Source organism: Podarcis filfolensis, assembly GCF_964270895.1.
Source record: "Podarcis filfolensis genome assembly, chromosome: 4".
In the NCBI taxonomy this organism is placed as follows: Eukaryota; Metazoa; Chordata; class Lepidosauria; order Squamata; family Lacertidae; genus Podarcis; species Podarcis filfolensis.
Window position 1 is genome coordinate 104,355,583 of NC_139607.1, and position 16,236 is coordinate 104,371,818.

Consider the following 16,236-nt stretch of genomic DNA (forward strand, 5'->3'; position numbering starts at 1 on the left):
TGTTGGGAAGTGTTTGAAGTTAAGGAAGTTCTTAACTCTAGTGGGACTATGAAACAGGTGAACAACTATCTTTTGGATAAATACTTTTTGGATTACAAAGATGACAACAGGGAGTGGGACTGGGGGGAAGGGACTTGCCTGATGAAGGAAAATGGAAATTATTACTGGATGGAACCCTCCGGAGACCCACTCCCCAAGAAGCTAACAATAGACAAAGAAGTGCGCAAGCACAAACAAGGACAAGAAAATGTGCAGAGGGGGCCAAGAAGAGACTTAAGGGCCTCGGACATAAGAACACCAGATTGATGGACTCGATGTAATGGACAGAAAGGACTGACATGACCAGAGACCAGGAAGAAGGGACATTGGATAAAAACTAGAGATATCAAGGGAAATTATTTTGTTAATTTTGGAATTAGTGTAACATTAATGAAATATTAGGGAACATGCTGGAAAGGAACTAAACTGGCTTTAGCAGAAAAGATTTAAGGAGATATGAATGCATATGATGTAAATTTTGAAATTTTAAGATTTTTAAGATAAGATAAGGGTAAAAAGATTAAGGTAAATTGAATAACAGATTATATTAAAAGATGGAAGGGCAATGTTGAATTAATTGATAAGATAGATTGGGAAGATTAATAATTTAAATTAAAATTGAGAAACATGGGAAGAATTTGCTGAAATAACGAATTAAACTAGAATACAAAAAGGGAGGTGTGAGGAGGTTCAAGAAATAAGCAAATGGAAAGTTGTAAATTTGAGATTTGTATTTTTCTTTTTCCTTTTTTGGTTTTTTCTTTTTGTTTTATTTTGTGTTGTATTTTTCTGATTTTTTCTGTTTTGTTTTTGTTTTGTATTGATGAAATTCTGAATAAATATCATTTTTTTTAAAAAAAGAGAAAGAGAGGTTTCAGAAGGAGACGGGATTAACATTGGTTAAGAAAGTAAAATACCTGGGGGTTAACATGACTGCTAAGAACTTAAATTTGTTCAAAGATAATTACGAGAAATGTTGGTCAGAAGTGAAAAAGGATCTTGAAATATGGTCAAATTTGAAGCTTTCCTTGTTGGGTCGAATCGCTGTTATAAAGATGAATGTATTGCCAAGAATGTTATTTTTATTTCAATCATTGCAAATTTTGGACAAAATGGATTGTTTCAAGAAGTGGCAGAAAGAGATTTCTAGATTTGTCTGGCAGGGCAAGAAGCCCAGAATAAAATTTAAAATATTAACTGATGCCAAGGATAGAGGTGGATTTGCCCTGCCAGACCTTAAACTTTACTATGAATCAGCAGCATTTTGCTGGTTGAAAGAATGGCTGCTTCTTGAGAACACAGACATTTTGGATCTAGAAGGTTTTAACAATGTTTTTGGGTGGCATGCATATCTGTGGTATGACAAGGTTAAAGCTCATAAAGCATTTAAAAACCATATTGTCAGAAGAGCATTGTTTAATGTCTGGACAAGATATAAAGATTTACTTGAAAATAAAACCCCAAGGTGGTTATCACCGATGGAAGCGAAGGCTCAGAAAAAGCTCAATATGGAGGCCAAATGGCCAAAATATTGGGAGATTTTGGAACAAGAAGGTGACAAATTGAAATTGCAGAGTTTTGAGAAATTAAAAGATAAAGTGCGAGACTGGCTTCATTATTATCAAATAAGGGAGGCTTATAATATGGATAAAAAAATTGGTTTCCAGGTGGAAAAATCAAAATTGGAAACAGAACTGCTAGATCCCAAAACTAAGATACTATCAAGAATGTATAACTTGCTGTTGAAATGGAACACACAGGATGAAACGGTCAAATCTGCTATGATTAAATGGGCACAAGATGTTGGACATAACATAATGTTTGCTGACTGGGAGCAGTTGTGGACCATAGGTATGAAATTTACGGCATGTGATGCCCTAAGAGAGAATATTATGAAAATGATATACAGGTGGTACATGACACCAGTCAAGCTTGCAAAAATATATCACTTGCCCGATAATAAGTGTTGGAAATGTAAGGGAAATGAAGGTACATTCTTTCACCTTTGGTGGACGTGCCCAAAGATTAAGGCTTTCTGGGAAATGATCTATAATGAAATGAAAAAGGTATTTAAATATACCTTCCTGAAGAAACCAGAGGCCTTTCTCCTGGGCATGGTCGGCCAATTGGTGCCAAAGAAGGACAGAACTTTTTTTATGTATGCTACAACAGCAGCAAGAATACTCATCGCGAAGTATTGGAAGACACAAGATCTACCCACCTTGGAAGAATGGCAGATGAAAGTGATGGACTACATGGAATTGGCGGAAATGACTGGCAGAATCTGCGACCAGGGAGAAGAGTTGGTGGAAGAAAATTGGAAGAAATTTAAAGACTATCTACAGAAATAATGTAAAATTAATGAATGTTACAATGATGCAGGATTGAAATGAGATGGTTTTAGTAACAAAGTTAAAAGAATATGCAAAAAAGGATTGATAATTAGATGAAAATATGATGTTCAATATGTTAAGATTTATAATAAAGGATTTGCTGAATTAACTATGTGAACTGGAATACAAAAAAGGGAGGTGTGAGGAGGTCAGGAAACGAGTAATTGAAATATAAGATATGTAAAGATGGTTTTTTAAGAAGCGGTTTAATAACCGCCTCTTTCAGCGGGTCTGGAAAGGCTCCCTCACGGAGGGAAGCATTCACCACCCCACGAAACCCATCGCCCAGTCCTTCCCGGCTAGCTTTTATAAGCCAGGATGGGCAAGGATCAAGGAGACAGGTGGTTGGTTTCACTCGTCCAAGCAGCCTGTCCACATCCTCGGAGGTAACAGATTGGAATTGATCCCACGCAATTTGACTAGACAGGACTCTAGCACTCTCCCACCCCGGCCCTGATCCCACGGTGGCGTCTACCTCTTCCCGAATCTGAGCGACTTTATCTGCAAAAAACTTTGCAAAATCATTGCAGGAGATCATGTGGCCCGTACTGGGCCCCGATGTAGCAGGTGGTTCTGCTAAATTGCGGACCACCTGAAAAAGTCTCCTGCTGCTGTTTTCTGCAGATGCAATAGAGGCGGTGAAGAAAGTCTTCTTCGCCGTCGCTACCGCCACTTGGTAGGCTCGACATTGAGCTCTAACCTGTGTCCGGTCACCTTCAGAATGGGTCATCCGCCACCGGCGCTCTAGCCGTCTCAACGATTGTTTCATTGCCCTCAGATCCGTTGAAAACCACGGGGCTGTCCAGGCTCCATGTAATCGGAGAGGGCGCTTTGGAGCCAAACAGTCAATAGCCCTGGTTAACTCCACATTCCAGCGGGCCACCAGGGAATCAGCTGAAAGGCCATCAACATGGGATAAAGCATCCCCTACCGCACTCTGGAAACCATTTGCGGGGCAAACCAAGTGGCGGGGGCGGACCATCTGAATCGGTCCCACCTCGCTGCAGAGGGGATGGGTCGCAGAGAAGTCCAGTTGCACCAGGAAGTGGTCTGACCATGGCACTTCTTTCGTTTCGCTTTTACTTAGTGTCAGATCACCAACATCCATAGAGGTAAACACCAGGTCCATGGCATGTCCGCGGCTATGGGTTGGGCCAGACTTATTCAGGGACAGCCCCATGGAGGCCATGCTTTCCATGAAGTCCCGAGCGGCCCCTTGTAAGGTCGTGTCGGCATGAATATTAAAATCCCCTAGGACAACCAAACTTGGTATCTCCAGGAGAACATCCGCCACGACCTGAAGCAGCTCGGGCAGGGAATCCTTGGTGCAGCGGGGAGGTCGGTACACCAAAAGGAATCCTGTACTCTATTGCCCAACTTCCAGAACATGCACTCGGAAAACTGGGTCTTCCCAATAGGACGCCTGGTGCAAACTAATGACTTCCTAAAAATCACTGCAACCCCCCCTCCCCGCCCACAAGGCCTGGGTTGCTGTGCGTAAGAGAAACCTGGTGGACAAGCAGCGGCAAGGACAGGCCCATCTGCTTCATCCAACCAAGGCTCTGTTACACATGCCAGGTCAAATCCTCCATCCATGATCAAGTCAAGTAAAATTGAGAGTGGTTAAAACCTCAGCGCCTAGGACTTGCCGATTGCATTGTCGGCGGTTCGAATCCCCGCGGCGGGGTGCGCTCCCGTCGTTCGGTCCCAGCGCCTGCCAACCTAGCAGTTCGAAAGCACCCCCGGGTGCAAGTAGATAAATAGGGACCCCTTACCAGCGGGAAGGTATATGGCGTTCCGTGTGCTGCGCTGGCTCTCCAGATGCAGCTTGTCACGCTGGCCACGTGACCCGGAAGTGTCTGCGGACAGCGCTGGCTCCCGGCCTATAGAGTGAGATGAGCGCACAACCCTAGAGTCTGGCAAGACTGGCCCGAACGGGCAGGGGTACCTTTACCTTTAATATTCGCTAGGGCCAACTACTGTTACCACCGGCCTTATAAAGGAGGTGTGAGCGGGCTAGGAAGCCTCTTTATTGCTTATTCTTGTACTGAAAGAAAAGAATCAGGCTGAACCCTGAACCCTGAAGGCCTGGCGGAACAGCTCTGTCTTGCATGCTCTGAGGAAAGATGTCAAATCCCGCAGTGCCCTGGTCTCTTGTGAGAGAGCGTTCCACCAGGACGGAGCCACATCCGAAAAGGCCCTGGCTCTGGTCAAGATAGTATCCAGAGGAAAGTCTCTCTCACCTGCTTTTTCTCCTCTGCCTGACTCAGGAGGAAACCTTCGGCCAGGGCCACCGCCTGGGAACTGGTCTCCGCTCCACAGTCCCTCACCCAGCTCTCCATCTCCGGGGGAAGGACAGCCAGGAACTGCTCCAAGATCACCATGTCCAGCATCTCAGCTTTCGTGTGCCTTTCTGGTTTCAGCCACTGATGGTCAAGGTGGTAGAGTCGGCTGCAAACCTCTCGGGGTCCTTTGGCCTCCTGGCAGCAGAACTGCCTCACCTGCTGGCTCTGCACCTCTGAGCGGAGGGTGTCCTCCTCACCCAGGATCTTCAGCACAGAGTTTTCCCAGAATCCCCCACTGCTCCCAGTTTGGTTAGCATGGCCTCTTCCTTCTTCAGGGCCAGCTGGGTCTTGCTCATCCATCTGTGCTCTCAGGAAGCCTCTGAGAGATCAGAAGGTACCCTTTGGTCTTCTGCCAAGTTCTGTCCCGTCTTAATGAGAAGCTCTAGCAAATCCTAGAAAGCAAATACATTGTTCTGTTACAGAATTTGTAGGTCAGGAGAAGAAACAGATCCCTGAACAAGCACGGATGAGACTTGCCAGGAATCAGGACTGGACGGTACCAGAGCCCAAACCATGAGATACCTTTTTGAAAAGAAAGAGGAGGAGGAAGGGGAGAAGAAGTAAGTCTCTAGCCCTCTAGCAATGCGAAATGTGGAGGCAACTGAAGGGGTTTCTGGGAGATGAATCAGCCTGGTTGCTCCTGCCTTCCAGTCAATGCAAGAAGTCAGGACTGACAAGGGAGTCATTTGAAAAATGGATGCTTGGCTCTAGTGGGGGTCCTCATCCGGGGGTCCTCAGGAGTTGTTCTCCCCCCACCCCCACTTCAGGGCACATTTCTCCCCTCCTTCTGTCTCCTTTTCTTGCACTTGGACTCTCTGCTGCTCTCAAGACAGACTCCTGGGGTGGGGTCCCTTTTTCTTTGCTCTGAGGGCCAGGTATGTATCTAGTCAACCCCCTGAGGGCCAAGTGGGTGGGGCCAAATACATCTCCTTTGGAATTTAGGCAGCAAATTTATTATTATTATTCTCTTAGATGGCTTAACACACGCAGGGCCATTGATTCCCAGGTCCCTGGAGGCTCGGTGAGTAGCAGCGCCCATTTCCGGCTGCTTTGCCAGCACCAATCCCTTTGGGACAGAGAGGATGTGGTCCTGGGATGCCCTGCTCTGGGTGCGAGGGGATTGCTGCAGTGGCCTCCGTGGGGAGCTGCCCTGGGAGACACTGGGAAACTGGTCCCCAATGCAGCAGCCAGACTCTGGGCTGGGATCCCTCTCTTTACTCCTGGCCTCTCTTTCCCAACTTTTTTTCCTTCCTCCACCTTCTCGTCCAGCTATCGAAAACCATTTGCAGATGTTCCCTCTGTTCTGCAGTGACGCTGAGAGACGTCACAGAGAGTCAAAGTCCCAGGGACTCCTTTGTTTAAAGAAGGGAGATTTCGTGGGAGTCATTGTTTTTCTGAAGGGGGGGGCGGAAGGCCAGATGCGTTTGGGATCCTCTGATCTGCAGGAAGGAGAGCGTGGCAGACCTGGCCCCTCCCTGGCAGGACCCTCTCCTCCCTGACTTGGGGTCCCCCCCCCTGCAGGAGCAGATCAGGCCCCCCCGGCCCCCTCCCCTGCTGCAGCCCTGGGACCCCCACCAGATCCCAGAGAGACAGGAGACTCACCAGATCCCAGGAGGGGAGAGCCAGGCAGGCCTTGCAGGAGAGACACCCAAGCAGGGAAGGCCTGGGGAGGGAGGGGCCTTGGCTCTGGAGGACCTGCCCCCCCCCGCTTCCTGGCCTCTCTAGGAAGGCAGCTCAGTTCCCTTTAACCCTTGCAAAGCCGAGTCCCCCAGCTCAGCCCTCTCTTGCTTGGCAAAACCTCAGATTATTATTTTTCTATGGATTTAGGGGGCAGCTGCCCCCCTGGCTACCTCAATGCCCAGATATCCTTTTGGGGGTGAGGCTATCGGTTGGGCTCTGAGCATCTCCTTCCCTTGGCCAGAAACCGGAGGAACAGTTTGCAGGGAAAAGGGCTTTGCAGGAAGTAAGGAAACTCACCCTAGAATTCAGACATGGGAGGGTAGAATGGGGTCCCAGGGTCATCTAGTCCAACCCCCTGCAATGCAGGAATCTCAGCGAAAGCATCCATGGCAGATGGCCCTCCGATCTCTGCTGAGAAACCTCCAAGGAAGGAGAGCCCACCACCTCCCAAGGGAGACCTGTCCCCTGCAGAGGCGTAGCAAGGTCAGGTGGTACCTGGTGCGAATTTGTTTGTCACCCCCCACCCACCCACCCACACACATATTGATTGCTCGGGTTCTGCTGGGTTGGCATTCAGGCTGGTGTTCCTGCTGTTACGGAAAAATCTAGGTGTGAGGCTGCTCAGTCCCCCAGCTGGTTGAGCGGAGCCCGCGGGTCCCTGCGAAATAAAGGAAGGAGTCCAGCCACCAACCGGAGGAAATAGCTGTAGACCAAAGTTTATTGCGCAACAGGTTCAAAGAGGAATTTTGAACCCCGAGGATGGGGCGACAAGGACTTTTAAAACTTTCCCACCATATTCCAGAATCCAGTTCGTACAGCATCGTTGCTCCATCACTGACATGTCACCAAAGGGGAGGGGTTAGCCTTGGCAAAGATGTCCAGACAAGTCCTTGGTACAAGATTAGCATAAGCAGACATGGCAGGGCAAGACTCAGGTATAAGATTAGCAAACACCTCTGAAGTCCCAGCACCCAAAGCACAATAGAACTACCTTTGCGTGTCTAGAATCATAGAATCATAGAGTTGGAAGAGACCACAAGGGCCATCGAGTCCAACCCCCTGCCAAGCAGGAAACACCATCAGAGCACTCCTGACATATGGTTGTCAAGCCTCTGCTTAAAGACCTCCAAAGAAGGAGACTCCACTGTTGTGACGTGGGGTTTGTGATTTCAGCTCTCTTGACATAATACACTGGAGACAGTTCTGTAGTAACGCTTCTTTATTACAGCAAACAAGACTGAAACTGAGGAGGGGAGAGCTACATTTATAGGGACAGGGAACTAGCTAGAAAGGATACATTTTGGAGGGAACAATATCAGGCAATCACAGTCCTGCCTTTTGGAGGAAACCAATAAGACAGAGGATCCAAATACAGCAGCTTAAATGAACCAATAGTAGCTGTACCCTCTGGAACCAAAAGGCAGTTACTTTACCCTAATTCAATACAGACAACAATAATACAGATATAAAATCCTTTGACTCAATACACAACACCCCTCCCCCCCTAGTGATCACTGCAGACGTAATCTCTCAGGTACTGTGGGGGCCTACAACTTCTACTTGATCTCCTGACAACAGGTGTTGCCGGTTCTGGATTGGATGTTACCTGTGGTAGGGGGGGTTGCCATAGGGGTTTCGTCAGGAACAGATGGAGTCCCAGACATCGCAGGGTCCCCTACCTGTACCTCGTCATCCTGAGGACTAGCAGACCCTGGTTCATTTGCTGAAGCCCCTGGTGACTGCACCTCTGGGCCATTTTCACTCTGGTCTTGCAGCTCTGCGTCGTTAGCCAGGGATGAATTATCTGACCCCTCCCTGCTGAGCGCCCGGCGCCTCAGCTGATCTATATGTCTCTTCCAAACTTGCCCATTTTCCAAGGTCACATAGTAGGACACTGGTCCACTAGTCCGGGTGACCACACCAGCCACCCACCGCGGACCTCGTGAATAGTTCCTCACCCAGACCAGATCTTCAGGGGCGAGATACCTTGTTGTGTTAGCCTCAGCCTGGGGGGTTTCTCTTGAATTACGGTTTGGCATTTTATCGGGGTGGACATAATCCAGCACCGTTACCAGTCTTCTACCCAAGAGCAGCTCAGCTGGCGACTTGCCCGTCGCAGTACACGGCGTCGCATGCTGCAAAAATAACATTCGCGCGATGCGAGCTGACCAGTTACCCTCCATTAAGCGCGCAATGGATTCTTTGGCTGTTCTTACCATGCGCTCAGCCTGCCCATTGGAGGATGGGTGAAAGGGCGCGGATGTGACCCCTCTTATGAAGTTATCAGCCAAGAATGCCCTGAATTCTTGGGATACAAAAGCTGCCCCATTATCTGATACAATGGTCTCAGGTAACCCGTGGGTTGCAAACAGCTGCCTCAACACCTTGATTACGGCAGCTGATGCCATGCTAGGGACCATCGCCACTTCTAACCATTTGGAATATGCATCGACGATAACCAAAAAGACCTTCCCCTGGAATGGCCCAGCAAAATCTAAGTGCAGCCGGCTCCAGGGAGATCTGGACTGCTCCCACCAGTGAACTGGTGCTCTGGCCACTTCTGGCCGCACCTCTTGGCATGCCTTGCATGTTCGTACCCATTGTTCTATGTTCTGGTCCATTCCAGGCCACCACACATAACATCGGGCTAGTGACTTCATCCTGACCATTCCCGGGTGTCCCATGTGAAGCGTCTCAAGAACCCTGTTTCTCAGTGGTGCTGGGATGATCACCCTATCTCCCCACAGGAGACAACCCTTATGCATGGACAACTCGTGCTGCCTTGTCGCATAAGGCCTGAATTTGTCTTCATGCGGACCACCTGGCCACCCCCTCCCCACCCAAGTGAGCACACGGGAGAGAACAGCATCTTTCCTCGTTTTCTCAGCTATATCAGTAGCCGTTACAGGAGCCCCCGGAAGTGTTTCCAGCATCATTATGTGCTCCGCTGGAGCAGGATCCACATTGCTCCCGCCAGGAAGAGGCAATCGACAGCGCATCAGCGTGGCACAACCGTTTCCCCGGCACATGGGTCAAGGTATACTGGAACCCGTTCAGGAATATAGACCAACGCAACATTCTGGGGGAGAGAATTCGTGGCGTTTGTTTGTTTGGGTTGAACAACCCTAACAGTGGTTTGTGGTCCGTTTCAATGGAGAAATGGTGACCATACACATAATCATGGAACTTTTTGATTCCTGCCACAATTGCAAGCGCCTCTTTGTCAATTTGAGCATAGTTGCGCTCCATGGGCGACAACGTACGGGAATAGAAAGAGATGGGCTTTTCCGACCCATCCGGTTCCCTATGACTCAGCACCGCCCCCAGGCCGTATTGAGAGGCATCACATGCCAGGACCAGCGGCTTCGACTCATCATAATGAGCAAGGACGCTCCTGCTACTCAGCATTCCTCGCAAGGAGTCAAAAGCCTTCTGCTGCCCCTGCCCCCATCGCCACACGTTCTTTTTCTGCAACAGTCGATGTAATGGTTCAGCTACCGAAGCTTTCTGGGGTAAGAACGAATGCTAAAAGTTAGTAAGTCCCAGGAATGACTGCAACTGCGTCTTGTCCTGTGGTCGTGGTGCCTCGATGATGGCCTTAATCTTAGCATCTGTGGGGTGGATGCCTGATGCATCAATTTTAAACCCCAAGAAATCCACAGTTGGCACCCCAAAACTGCATTTTTCCTTTTTCAGTTGCAACCCCACCTCCTTGAACTTGAGCAACACTGCACGGACACGCGCAACCAGTTCCTGTGGGTCTTTTCCAGCAATCAAAACGTCATCAAAAAATGGCAAGACCCCCAGCAGACCTCTTAACAGGCGTTCCATAAGCCCTTGAAAAATCCCTGGGGCCACACAAACTCCAAATTGTAATCTGTTAACTCTGAACGCCCCTTTATGTGTGACAATAGTCTGTGCTTCCGCTGATTGTGGGGTTACTGGCAGCTGTTGGTAAGCTTGTGCCAGGTCAATTTTGGCGAACACCTTGCCCCCAGCCAGTTTAGCCAACAGATGTGATACGACTGGAATGGGGTATGAGTTTCCCCTGAGTGCCTTATTGATAGTACATTTGTAATCTGCACAGATCCTGACTTCCCCATTTGCTTTAAGGGGCGTGACGATTGGAGTCTCCCACTTAGCAGAGTCCACGGGTGCGAGAACTCCCTGCTTGACCAATTTATCCAGCTCTGCTTCGATCTTGGGTTGCAGTGCAAATGGCACTCGCCTTGGTTTGAGTCGGATTGGGGCCACCCCAGGGTCCAATTCAAAGTCAACTGGGGGCCCTTTATAACAACCCAGTTTTCCATTAAAGAGACCAGCAAATTCTTTGCATAATGCCTCGCTCATCTCAGGGCAGGTTTGGATTGAATTAAGCCCTGATATACTCAGTCCCAGGGCGGGGAACCAGTCAGTGCCCAGGAGACTGGGGCGACTGCCCTTCGCAATCACCAGTTTGAGTACCGCCTGTTTGTCCCGGAACTGTACTCTCACGGCACACATTCCCATGACATGGATGCGGCCCGCTGAGTATGACTGCAAGGTTGCCGGGAAGGGCTCCAGAGGGGGCAACTTACCCCTGGGGAAGAATGTCCTCGCGGTCTGGTCCGACACGATAGTGAATCCAGATCCGGAGTCCACCTCCATGTCGCACAGCTGACCCTCAATCTTCACCTTGACGTGTGCCTTGCCTTGTGCTGGAAACTGCACGACCCTCCCGTTGATCTCCGTTACGTAGTGGCAGTCCTTTAGAACATGGTTTGCCGTGGACGGTCTGCGATGCTCCAGTCTAGTTGCTCCTGTCGCTCCCAACGCCGCCGATCTACAGACCCTGGCGATGTGACCTGTCTTCCCGCACGTCCGGCACATAGCATCCCGGAAACGACAACTCTTCCGCTCATGGTTTCCGCCACAACCAGGGCACCTGCCTCGGTGATCTTTGTGCACTGTGCAGGCCTGACGCACTGACTCGACCCCACGGACTGGGCTTTGGCTCGGAGTAGCCTCTAGCTCGTCCATGGCATGCGCAACTTCTATCTTAGGGGCCTTGCGACTGGCCTCAAGCTCCTCTCTTTCATAATTCTCCGTGGCGGTGGCCTCCTTCAAGGCTGAAGCAAGGGTAACCTCTTCTTTAGCCACGATGCGTCTTCTGGCTTTCTTGCTGCTCAGACCACCGATAAACCGATCCAGGAGAGTCTCTTCCAGACATTGGAAGTCGCAGTGCTGAGCGAGCTTCCGCAGTTCAGCTAGGAATGCAGATACAGACTCCCCAGCACGCTGTTGCCTCTTATGAAACTCCAACCGCCGGGCCATCTTGGTCTCAGTAGGCGCCAAATGGCTTGTCAGGCAGGCAAGAATATCTTTGAGAGGTGTCTCACTTAGCTTCGCTGGAGCAAGCAATGCCTTGGCCAGCTTGAAGGTCTCAGGCCCACAGTAGCTCAGGAATGTGGCCCTTCTTTTGCTGGCATCGGTGATCCCTTGAGCCACTGCGAAGAACTCGAAGCGTTCGACGTAGTCTTCCCACGTGTGGGGCTCTGATGGCTGGAAGGGCTCCAATACCCTTGGACTCTCCATTGTCCTGTGGGCAAGGTCGTCTTCTCAGCTGGCCAGTGAGTCTTGTTCTTAGCTACAATCCGGACTCTGAGGCAGGGCTGCGTTTAACCGCTCCTCAGCATTCCGGATCCCATCCTCGTCGCCAGTTGTTGTGACGTGGGGTTTGTGATTTCAGCTCTCTTGACATAATACGCTGGAGACAGTTCTGTAGTAACACTTCTTTATTAAAGCAAACAAGACTGAAACTAAGGAGGGGAGAGCTACATTTATAGGGACAGGGAACTAGCTAGAAAGGATACATTTTGGAGGGAACAATATCAGGCAATCACAGTCCTGCCTTTTGGAGGAAACCAATAAGACAGAGGATCCAAATACAGCAGCTTAAATGAACCAATAGTAGCTGTACCCTCTGGAACCAAAAGGCAGTTACTTTACCCTAATGCAAATACAGACAACAATAATACAGATATAAAATCCTTTGACTCAATACACAACATCCACCACACTCCTTGGCAGCAAATTCCACTGTCGAACAGCTCTTACTGTCAGGAAGTTCTTCCTAATGTTTAGGTGGAATCTTCTTTCTTGTAGTTTGGATCCATTGCTCCGTGTCCGCTTCTCTGGAGCAGCAGAAAACAACCTTTCTCCCTCCTCTGTGTGACATCCTTTTTTATATTTCAACATGGCTATCATATCACCCCTTAACCTCCTCTTCTCCAGGCTAAACATGCCCAGCTCCCTTAGCCGTTCCTCATAAGGCATCGTTTCCAGGCCTTTGACCATTTTGGTTGCCCTCCTCTGGACATGTTCCAGTTTGTCAGTGTCCTTCTTGAACTGTGGTGCCCAGAACTGGACACAGTACTCCAGGTGAGGTCTGACCAGAGCAGAATACAGTGGCACTATTACTTCCCTTGATCTAGATGCTATACTCCTATTGATGCAGCCCAGAATTGCATTGGCTTTTTTAGCTGCCGCGTCACACTGTTGGCTCATGTCAAGTTTGTGGTCAACCAAGACTCCTAGATCCTTTTCACATGTACTGCTCTCAAGCCAGGTGTCACCCATCTTGTATTTGTGCCTCTCATTTTTTTTGCCCAAGTGCAATACTTTACATTTCTCCCTGTTAAAATTCATCCTGTTTGTTTTGGCCCAGTTCTCTAACCTGTCAAGGTCGTTTTGAAGTGTGATCCTGTCCTCTGGGGTGTTAGCCACCCCTCCCAGTTTGGTGTCATCTGCAAATTTGATCAGGATGCCCTTGAGTCCATCATCCAAGTCGTTGATAAAGATGTTGAATAAGACCGGGCCGAAGACAGAACCCTGTGGCACCCCACTAGTCACTCTTCTCCAGGATGAAGAGGAACCATTGATGAGCACCCTTTGGGTTCGGTCAGTCAGCCAGTTACAAATCCACTGAGTGGTAGCATAGTCAAGACCGCATTTTACCAGCTTCTTTACAAGAATATCATGGGGCACCTTGTCAAATGCCTTGCTGAAATCAAGGTAGGCTACATCCACTGCGTTCCCTTCATCTACCAGGCTTGTAATTCTGTCAAAAAACGAGGGTTCAATAACAGGTTTGGTTGGCACGCATATATATGGTATGACAAGGTTAAAATTCACAAAGGTTTCAAAAACCATATTGTTAGGAAAGCACTATATAATGTTTGGATTCGGTATAAAGATCTGTTGGAAAACAAAACCCCTAGGTGGCTGTCACCAATGGAAGCTAAGGAAGTGAAAAAACTTAATATGGAATCTAAATGGCCAAAATACTGGGAAATTATAGAACAAGAGGAAGGAAAAGTGAAACTACAGAGTTATGAGAAATTGAAGTTTAAAGTAAGAGACTGGCTTCATTATTACCAGATAAATGAAGTATTCAAACAGGACAGGAAAATTGGCTTTCAGGTGGAGAGATCAAAATTAGAAACAGAATTGTTAGAACCCAGTACTAAGAATTTGTCAAGAATGTACAACTTGCTGTTGAAATGGAATACACAGGATGAGACGGTTAAATCAGCTATGATTAAATGGGCACAAGATATTGGTCATGACATTATGTTTGCTGACTGGGAACAGTTATGGACCACCGGTATAAAGTTTACGGCATGTAATGCCTTAAGAGAGAACATTATGAAAATGATCTATAGGTGGTACATGACCCCAGTCAAGCTTGCAAAAATCTATCATTTGCCCAATAATAAACGCTGGAAATGTAATGAAACTGAAGGTACTTTCTACCATCTTTGGTGGACGTGCCCAAGGATTATTGTCTTCTGGGAAATGATCTATAATGAAATTAAGAAGGTTCTTAAGTGTACCTTTCACAAGAAACCAGAGGCCTTTCTCCTGGGCATGGTAGGCCAATTGGTGTCAAGGAAAGATAGGATGTTTTTTATGTATGCTACAACAGCAGCAAGAGTTCTCTTAGCAAAGTATTGGAAGACGCAAGAACTACCCACGCTGGAAGAGTGGCAGACGAAGGTGATAGACTATATGGGACTGGCTGAGATGACTGGCAGAATCCGCGACCAAGGAAAAGAGATGGTGGAAGAAGATTGGAAAAAATTTAACGTTTATCTTAAGAACTGTTGTAAAATCAATGAGTGCTAAAATGTCATGGGTAATGTAAAACAGAATTGCAGCGATAAATGATTGGGTAAGAGAAAAAGGATTAAAGAAAGTGAATCATAAGTAATTGAAATTAGGGGTTGCTGAAAAAATTTAAAATAGGGATGCAGAAAAGGGAGGTATGGGGAAGTCATTGAAATAAGGCTTAAGAAAAAGAGGTTATGAAATTATACGTGTTTATATGTTTGTTTGTCTATGTATTGTCAGTTGTAATGTGTTTTAATTTATGTTGGAAAATCAATAAAAAATTTATTAAAAAAAAATTCTGTCAAAAAACGAGATCAGGTTAGTCTGACATGACTTATTTTTCAGAAATCCATGCTGACTATTGGTGATCACAGCATTCCTTTCTAGGTGCTCACAGACTGTTTGCTTAATGATCTGCTTCAGAATCTTCCCTGGTATTGATGTCAGACTGACTGGGCGGTAATTATTTGGGTCCTCTCTTTTCCCCTTTTTGAAAATAGGGACAACATTTGCCCTCCTCCAGTCTCCCGGGACTTCGCCTGTTCTCCAGGAATTCTCAAAGATGACTGCCAGTGGTTCTGAGATCACATCTGCCAGTTTTTTTAATACTCTTGGATGCAGTTCATCTGGCCCTGGAGACTTGAATACATCTAGACTAGCCAAGTATTCTTGTACTGTCTCCTTAGTTATTCTGGGCTGTGTTTCCTCTGCTGAATCATTTGCTCCAAATTCTTCAGGTCGGGCATTGTTTTCTTTATCGGAGAAGACTGAGGCAAAGAAGGCATTGAGGAGTTCAGCCCTTTCTGTGTCCCCTGTTTGCATTTCACCATCTTCTCCTCTGAGTGACCCCACTGTTTCTTTGTTCTTCCTTTTGCTACGAACATACCCATAAAAGCCCTTTTTGTTGCTTTTAACCTCTCTAGCAAGCCTGAGTTCATTCTGTGCTTTAGCTTTTCTGACTTTGTGTCTACACGTGCTGGCTATTTGTTTGAATTCCTCTTTGGTGGTTTCCCCCCTTTTCCATTTTTTGTACACATCCTTTTTTAATCTTAACTCAGTTAAAAGTTCTTTAGATAGCCACCCTGGCTTCTTTAGGCACCTTCCATGTTTCCGTCTCATTGGTATTGCCTGAAGTTGTGCTTTTACTATTGTAGCAGAAAACCCCCCCTCCCCATCATTCAGTTTGTACAAACTTCACACACACTCACACTCACACACTACATACGCTACGCTTCTGTTATAAATTCATAGAAAATCAACCATACATCGGATTTGCACTGTTCCACTTTTATTTTACTCCATGAAGGAAGGACTGCAAAATGGGGAAGGTTTGATACAGGCCAGCCATAATCCCTTCACCATCCCAGCACATCCACAGGAGCCCTGCCCAGTTGCTATGCCAACCCTGATGGTCCTAGACAGAAGACAATCAAGATCACAAAGAACTTCCATATGGGAGTGGATTCAGCATGGACTGGAACAAAGGACAATGATCAGATCTTCCCTCAGGGGGCAGGAAACTGCGACTACCTTTTGTCTTCTGAAAAAATGACTCATGAGGAGGGGGGAGAAGGGAATCAGCCAGGTGACAGGACACTCAGGTTACCACCACAACTCCTCCCTCAACC

The 16,236-nt window shown here is 47.6% G+C and overlaps 2 protein-coding genes across 2 annotated transcripts in view; one reads left to right on the plus strand and one right to left on the minus strand.

Moving 5' to 3' along the window:
• The window catches only part of LOC310760731 (uncharacterized protein), a 60,037-nt gene that overhangs the window by 30,157 nt on the left and 13,644 nt on the right, over positions 1 to 16,236 (minus strand). The window contains exon 3 of the mRNA XM_083609812.1: positions 4,676 to 5,169. Coding sequence (XP_083465938.1) covers positions 4,676 to 5,077 — 402 coding nt within the window. The 5' untranslated portion in view covers positions 5,078 to 5,169. The remainder of the gene's footprint in view (positions 1 to 4,675; positions 5,170 to 16,236) is intronic.
• The window catches only part of TIMM10B (translocase of inner mitochondrial membrane 10B), a 270,934-nt gene that overhangs the window by 25,349 nt on the left and 229,349 nt on the right, over positions 1 to 16,236 (plus strand). The window lies entirely within an intron of this gene.